General features: G+C 59.7%; 1 protein-coding gene across 2 annotated transcripts; it reads right to left on the minus strand.

Annotated features, from left to right (window-relative positions):
• Positions 1-50: 50 nt before the first annotated feature.
• On the minus strand, positions 51-4,885 carry LOC132813918 (FMR1-interacting protein NUFIP2-like). Of its 2 annotated transcripts, none has more exons than XM_060823303.1 (3): positions 3,920-4,885; positions 1,983-2,015; positions 51-320 (listed from the first exon to the last, which is right to left on the minus strand). In XM_060823303.1, the coding sequence occupies exons 1-3, from the start codon at positions 4,847-4,849 to the stop codon at positions 285-287; spliced, it is 999 nt and encodes a 332-aa protein (XP_060679286.1). In that variant the 5' UTR covers positions 4,850-4,885; the 3' UTR covers positions 51-284. The 2 variants fall into 2 exon arrangements, with proteins under 2 accessions (XP_060679286.1, XP_060679285.1); XM_060823302.1 differs by having other exon boundaries at positions 3,901-4,885.
• Between the last annotated feature and the right edge of the window lie 3,348 nt (positions 4,886-8,233).

The following is an 8,233-nucleotide window of genomic DNA, read 5'->3' on the forward strand; positions in this document are numbered from 1 at the left end:
ACTCCCACCCTGTGACAGCACGAATGATAATGAAGAGTGGACACAATAGGTTTGCAAAAACAGGCCTTTAATCACTTGGCTGCAACACTTCCAAACTTGCTGCTCAACTGGTTATCCTGAGTTTTCAGGGTTTGACCCTGTTTCCTGCTTCTGCTGAGGTGCAGTTCAGTGCTGGAGAGCAGGGTGGGGAGTGCAGACCTTGTAACCTCTGCTCCTCACTGTTTCCTTGTCACACACAATACCACACAGGAGACAGGAGTGTCACTCGATCAGACCAGTGGTGTTCAGTGATCCCTCGTACAGCACGACCACAGAGGGCTCTGTAACAGGCAGAGACAGTGTGTTAGGAGCTGTCTCACCCCGGCCACCTCTACCCAGTTTCAGGTTATCTGGTGAACTGAGAGGTCCACGTTCCTCAACCACAACCTGGTGCATCAGTAACCTTCAGCCTGAACCAGTGCGGGAACAATTCAACTCCTGCCACATCAGGGAACTGAACAGGACCTGGGTGAGGCCACTTTTGGAACACACTGTTCAACTCTGGTTTCTGCTACAGGAAGGATGTGGTGAAACGTGAAGGAGTTCACCAAGGATTTACAAGGAGTTGGAGCGACAGGGAGAGACTAAATGGAGGCTGAGTGGTGATGTTAGAGAAGTTGGTAAAATCAGGAAGGGTGTGGATAGGGTAAAGAGCCACTATCTTTTCCCCAGGAAGGGGGTCCAAAACTAGAGGACACCGGTTTAAGGGGAGGTGGGAGCACAGTTTACAAAGGAGCTGAGGGGCAATGTTTTCACACAGAGGGTGGTGTGTCTATGGAATGAGCTGCCAGAGGACGTGGTGGAGGTTGGTACAATGACGACATTTAAAAGGCATCTGGCAAATGGGACAAGATTAATATAGGACACCTGCTCAGCACAGATGTGTTGGACCGATGGGTCTATTTCTGTGCTGTCCCTCTGTGATGCTTTGACCCTCAACGTCCTCAAACACGTATCCCCTTCAGAGTCTGAGTGGCCGAATCAATGTCGTGTCCAACCACAATGTGACCCCTCAACTCCTATTGTCAATGTACTGACCGATACAGGGAAACATCCCAAACCCTACCTCCAACCTGGGGAATGCCATGCTAAGTGAAGTAGTTAGCTTTAAAAACATTCAAAGGGGAAGCCTCAGATAGATCTTTTGTTTTCAACAGTCAAGGAATTAAGGTGAGCGCTGAGACCACAAGAGGATCTTACTGAATGGTGGAGTAGTCTCAAAAGGGACAGATGGCTTATTCCTATTCCATAGGCTGTCATGTACATCCCCCTCGACCTGCCAGTCCACTCTCAGGGAACTGTGAACCTGCCGTCCAAGGTCTCTTTGTTCAGCAACACTCCGTGGGACCTTAGCATTAAGTTACAAGTCCTGCCCTGATCTGCCTTTCCCAAAATGCAGCACCTCGCATTTATCTAAATGAAATTCCATCTGCCATTCCTTGGCCCATCTGATCAAGGTCCTGTTGTAATCGGAGCTAACCTTCTTCACTGTCCACGACACCTCCAATTTTGGTGTCATCTGCAAGCTCAGTAACTATATCCCTTATACTCCCATCCAAACCATTGATATAAATCGGGACCCAGCACCGATCCTTGTGGCACTCCACTGGTCACAGGCCTCCTCCACCACCACCCTCTGTCTCCTACCTTCAAGCCAATTTTGCATCCAAATGGCTACTTCCCCATCTATTCCCCGTGATCTAACCTTGCTAACCAGTCTACCGTGAGGATCCTTATCGAACACCTTCCTGAAATCCACACCGATCACGTCCACCACTCTGTCCTCAGTCCTCTTTGTTACTTCTTCAAAAAAACTCAATCAAGTTCACGAGACATCATTTCCCTGGTGTGGGCAAGGACACCGTTGAAGGGAGAGTTGAGCCACAGAAAAGCAACTCCACACCCTAAACCCATCTTTGTTCAAAACTGATTATAACCCTCACCTCGTTTGTGTCTCTCCCAAATGCGATCCCATTCTAGAAAAACAAACAAGATGGAAATTAACAAGGTGGGGTAAATAAATATCGTTCCTGAACTCCTCCTGTCCTCAAAGCAGTTGGCTTCTGACCTAGTCACGTCCCTGTATTTCCAAACTCCATGTTCCACCCCTCCCTCTATAGCCAGGGCCACCCTTGACCCTCAGTCCCTTCAACCCTGCCTCTCAGCCCCTGTCCTCACGAGGTCAGGGAGCAGGGACAGTGTCTGGGGGAAGAGCCCCCTCCCTCAGACAGGGAGCAGGGACAGTGTCCGGGGTGGGGTTAACCCCCTCCCTCAGACAGGGAGCAGGGACAGTGTCCGGGGTGGGGTTAACGCCCTCCCTCAGACAGGGAGCAGGGACAGTGTCCGGGGGAAGAGCCCCCTCCCTCAGACAGGGAGCAGGGACAGTGTCCGGGGTGGGGTTAACCCCCTCCCTCAGACGGGGAGCAGGGACAGTGTCTGGGGGGGAAGAGCCCCCTCCCTCAGACAGGGAGCAGGGACAGTGTCCGGGGTGGGGTTAACCCCCTCCCTCAGACAGGGAGCAGGGACAGTGTCTGGGGGGGGGAAGAACCCCTTCCCTCAGACAGGGAGCAGGGACAGTGTCTGGGGGGGGGGAAGAACCCCTTCCCTCAGACAGGGAGCAGGGACAGTGTCTGGGGGGGGAAGAACCCCTTCCCTCAGACAGGGAGCAGGGACAGTGTCCGGGGTGGGGTTAACCCCCTCCCTCAGACAGGGAGCAGGGAATGTGTCCAGGGTGGGGTTAACCCCCTCCCTCAGACAGGGAGCAGGGAATGTGTCCAGGGTGGGGTTAACCCCCTCCCTCAGACAGGGAGCAGGGACAGTGTCCGGGGTGGGGTTAACCCCCTCCCTCAGACAGGGAGCAGGGACAGTGTCCGGGGGAAGAGCCCCCTCCCTCAGACAGGGAGCAGGGACTGTGTCCGGGGTGGGGTTAACCCCCTCCTTCAGACAGGGAGCAGGGACTGTGTCCGGGGTGGGGTTAAAGCCCTCCCTCAGACAGGGAGCAGGGACAGTGTCCGGGGGAAGAGCCCCCTCCCTCAGACAGGGAGCAGGGACAGTGTCCGGGGTGGGGTTAACCCCCTCCCTCAGACAGGGAGCAGGGACTGTGTCCGGGGGAAGAGCCCCCTCCCTCAGACAGGGAGCAGGGACTGTGTCCGGGGTGGGGTTAACCCCCTCCCTCAGACAGGGAGCAGGGACGGTGTCTGGGGGAGGAGCCCCCTCCCTCAGACAGGGAGCAGGGAATGTGTCCGGGGTGGGGTTAACCCCCTCCCTCAGACAGGGAGCAGGGACAGTGTCCGGGGTGGTGTTAACCCCCTCCCTCAGACAGGGAGCAGGGAATGTGTCCGGGGTGGGGTTAACCCCCTCCCTCAGACAGGGAGCAGGGAATGTGTCCGGGGTGGGGTTAACCCCCTCCCTCAGACAGGGAGCAGGGAATGTGTCCGGGGTGGGGTTAACCCCCTCCCTCAGACAGGGAGCAGGGAATGTGTCCGGGGTGGGGTTAACCCCCTCCCTCAGACAGGGAGCAGGGAATGTGTCCAGGGTGGGGTTAACCCCCTCCCTCAGACAGGGAGCAGGGACTGTGTCCGGGGTGGGGTTAACCTCCTCCCTCAGACAGGGAGCAAGGACAGTGTCCGGGGGAGGAGCCCCCTCCCTCAGACAGGGAGCAGGGACTGTGTCCGGGGTGGGGTTAACCCCCTCCCTCAGACAGGGAGCAAGGACTGTGTCCGGGGTGGGGTTAGCCCCCTCCCTCAGACAGGGAGCAAGGACAGTGTCCGGGGGAGGAGCCCCCTCCCTCAGACAGGGAGCAGGGACAGTGTCTGGGGTGGGGTGGGGTAAACCCCTTCCCGCTCTCTCTCTGTAACCGACCTGTAGAGAAATAACGTACGACATCCTGCAGCTCTGGGGGGTCAGTGTCTGTGTACTGCTGCCAGTCAGTGTTCAGTCTGTGTACGGGCGGAGGTGGGGGTGGTGGGGAGGTTGAGGAGGTGGAGGTGGGGTCTGGACTGGGTGCTCCCAGTCGCCCTGGATCTGCCATCTCCTGCCCACAGTTCAGTCCAGAACGTTGTTCCCCTCGCGCCCCATCTCCGGCGCCCATTCCCGGCTCAGTGATGAAAGACAGGCCCCACTGGTTGTGGAAGATGGCACCCAGTCCCTGGCCCAGCCTGGGGCCTGATTCGTGGTCATCGCTGGCTCCTCTGGTCCCGGTGGGCTCTGCGCTGAGATTCTCCTTCACCTTACTGGCGTAACTGATCCGGGGCAGGATTCGGGCGGTGCTGCTCCCCACTGGGAATGTGGCTGGGGGTTTGAACAACATCCAGCCGTGGGGCTGCTCTCCCTCTTCCTCCTCCTCCCCAGCGCCCCCGCTCCCCTCTGCCTCTTCTAGGGACTCAGCCCCTTCGCCACCGTCTCGTGTTCTGGTTAGCCGGTTCCCTGGGGGCCGGGGTTTCCACCTGCGGGTGAATCCATTAACGGCGCCGTCGCCAGGCTTCCTCTCGAACCTGCGCCCGTAGACCCTCGGCTCACCGCGGGGCTGGAAGTGACCACTGTTCCTCACCCTACCGTCTCCCGCCTGCAGCCTCCCGGGCGTCGCCTGGCGGTAGTATCCACCCTCAGGACCTGGGAGCCTCCCCAGGGACCGGAAGGAGCTGCCTTCACTTCCCAGAGCCCGGCCCACGGGCCGATAGTATCCACTGCCTCCTCCTCCTCCTCCTCCTCCACCACCGCCGTCTAACGCCCGACGGTACTTTGTACCAACGCCATTGGCTGAGCCCAGGCTCCTGTGTTCATCCACCTCGCGATTGACCGAGTTCTCCATGTCCCTCTTCAGCACCGTATCTGTGACACAGCCCCAGACCTACAGGCAGGGAGACAGACAGACAGACAACACCTGGGCATTGACACCAGAGAGACAGGCCACTGAAGGCAGCTACCATCATACTTCCCTTCATCAGGCAGAGCATGGGGGAGAGGGGGTGGGACGTCCTGCTGGTCGGGAATGGGAGGTGCGACGCCCTGCTGGTTGGGTATAGGAGATGGGACTTCCTGCTGGTCGATTATAGGAGATGGGACTTCCTGCTGGTCGATTATAGGAGATGGGACTTCCTGCTGGTCTATTATAGGAGATGGGACGTCCCGCTGGTCGGGTATAGCAGATGGGACGTCCCGCTGGTCCGGTATAGCAGATGGGACGTCCCACTGGTCCGGTATAGGAGATGGGGTGTCCCACTGGTCCGGTATAGGAGATGGGACGCCCCGCTGGTCCGGTATAGCAGATGGACGTCCCACTGGTCTATTATAGGAGATGGGACGTCCCGGTGGTCAGGTATAGGAGATTGGACGTCCTGCTGGTCGGGTATAGGGGATGGGACGCCCTGCTGGTCGGGTATAGGAGATGGGACGTCCCGCTGGTCGGGTATAGGGGATGGGACGTCCCGCTGGTCGGGTATAGGGGATGGGACGTCCCGCTGGTCGGGTATAGGGGATGGGACGTCCCGCTGGTCTATTATAGGAGATGGGAAGTCCCGCTGGTCGGGTATAGGAGATGGGACGTCCCGCTGGTCGGGTATAGGAGATGGGACGTCCCGCTGGTCGGGTATAGCAGAAGGGACGTCCCGCTGGTCCGGTATAGCAGAAGGGACGTCCCGCTGGTCCGGTATAGCAGAAGGGACGTCCTGCTGGTCGGGTATAACAGGCGGGACATCCCGGTGGTCGGGTATAGCAGATGGGACGTCCCGGTGGTCAGGTATAGCAGATGGGACGTCCCGCTGGTCTATTATAGAAGATGGGACGTCCTGCTGGTCGGGTATAGCAGGCGGGACGTCCCGCTGGTCGGGTATAGGAGATGGGACGTCCCGGTGGTCGGGTATAGCAGATGGGACGTCCCGCTGGTCGGGTATAGGAGATGGGACGTCCCGCTGGTCCGGTATAGGAGATGGGACGTCCCGCTGGTCCGGTATAGCAGGAGGGACGTCCCGCTGGTCGGGTATAGGAGATGGGACGTCCCGCTGGTCGGGTATAGGAGGCGGGACGTCCCGCTGGTCGAGTATAGGAGATGGGACGTCCCACTGGTCGAGTATAGGAAATGGGACGTCCCACTGGTCTATTATAGCAGATGGGACGCCCCGCTGGTCTATTATAGGAGGTGGGAACCCCTGCTGGTCGGGTATAGCAGGCGGGACGTCCCGCCGGTGCAGTATAGAAGATGGGACGCCCCGCTGGTCGGGTATAGGAGATGGGACGTCCCGCTGGTCGGGTATAGGGGATGGGACGTCCCGCTGGTCCGGTATAGGAGATGGGACGTCCCGCTGGTCCGGTATAGGGGATGGGACGTCCCGCTGGTCGGGTATAGGGGATGGGACGCCCCACTGGTCGGGTATAGGAGATGGGACGTCCTGCTGGTCGGGTATAGCAGGCGGGACGTCCCGCTGGTCGGGTATAGGGGATGGGACGCCCCGCTGGTCCGGTATAGGGGATGGGACGTCCCGCTGGTCGGGTATAGGGGATGGGACGTCCCGCTGGTCCGGTATAGGGGATGGGACGTCCCGCTGGTCGGGTATAGGAGATGGGACGTCCTGCTGGTCCGGTATAGGGGATGGGACGTCCTGCTGGTCGGGTATAGCCGATGGGACGTCGTGCTGGTCCGGTATAGGAGATGGGACGTCCCGCTGGTCGGGTATAGCCGATGGGACGTCGTGCTGGTCCGGTATAGGAGATGGGACGTCCCGCTGGTCGGGTATAGGAGATGGGACGTCCTGCTGGTCCGGTATAGCAGGCGGGACGCCCCGCTGGTCCGGTATAGGGGATGGGACGTCCCGCTGGTCCGGTATAGGGGATGGGATGTCCTGCTGGTCTATTATAGCAGATGGGACGTCCCGCTGGTCGGGTATAGCAGGCGGGACGTCCCGCTGGTCGGGTATAGGGGATGGGACGTCCCGCTGGTCGGGTATAGGGGATGGGACGTCCCGCTGGGCCGGTGTAGGGGATGGGACGTCCCGCTGGTCTATTATAGGAGATTGGACGTCCCGCTGGTCGGGTATAGGGGATGGGACGTCCTGCTGGTCTATTATAGGAGATTGGACGCTCCGCTGGTCGGGAATAGGAGATGGGACGTCCCACTGGTCTATTATAGGAGATGGGACGTCCCGCTGGTCGGGTATAGCAGATGGGACGTCCCGCTGGTTGGGTATAAGAGATGGGACGTCCCGCTGGTCTATTATAGGGGATGGGACGTCCTGCTGGTCCGGTATAGGAGATGGGACGTCCTGCTGGTCGGGTATAGGGGATGGGACGTCCCGCTGGTCGGGTATAGGGGATGGGACGTCCCGCTGGTCGGGTATAGGGGATGGGATGCCCCGCTGGTCGGGTATAGGGGATGGGACGTCCTGCTGGTCGGGTATAGGGGATGGGACGTCCCGCTGGTCCGGTATAGGAGATGGGACGTCCTGCTGGTCGGGTATAGGGGATGGGACGTCCCGCTGGTCCGGTATAGGGGATGGGACGCCCCGCTGGTCCGGTATAGGGGATGGGACGTCCCGCTGGTCGGGTATAGGGGATGGGACGTCCCGCTGGTCGGGTATAGGGGATGGGACGCCCCGCTGGTCGGGTATAGGAGATGGGCCGTCCTGCTGGTCGGGTATAGCAGGCGGGACGTCCCGCTGGTCGGGTATAGGAGATGGGCCGTCCTGCTGGTCGGGTATAGCAGGCGGGACGTCCCGCTGGTCGGGTATAGGGGATGGGACGCCCCGCTGGTCCGGTATAGGGGATGGGACGTCCTGCTGGTCTATTATAGCAGATGGGACGCCGCGCTGGTCGGGTATAGCAGGCGGGACGCCCCGCTGGTCGGGTATAGCAGGCGGGACGCCCCGCTGGTCGGGTATAGGGGATGGGACGTCCTGCTGGTCTATTATAGCAGATGGGACGTCCCGCTGGTCCGGTATAGGGGATGGGACGTCCCGCTGGTCTATTATAGCAGATGGGACGCCCCGCTGGTCGGGTATAGGGGATGGGACGTCCCGCTGGTCGGGTATAGGGGATGGGACGTCCTGCTGGTCTATTATAGGAGATGGGACGTCCCGCTGGTCGGGTATAGGAGATGGGACGTCCCGCTGGTCGGGTATAGGGGATGGGACGTCCTACTGGTCTATTATAGGAGATGGGACGTCCCGCTGGTCCGGTATAGGAGATGGGACGTCCTGCTGGT

Source organism: Hemiscyllium ocellatum, unplaced genomic scaffold, assembly GCF_020745735.1.
Source record: "Hemiscyllium ocellatum isolate sHemOce1 unplaced genomic scaffold, sHemOce1.pat.X.cur. scaffold_532_pat_ctg1, whole genome shotgun sequence".
Lineage (NCBI taxonomy): Eukaryota > Metazoa > Chordata > Chondrichthyes > Orectolobiformes > Hemiscylliidae > Hemiscyllium > Hemiscyllium ocellatum.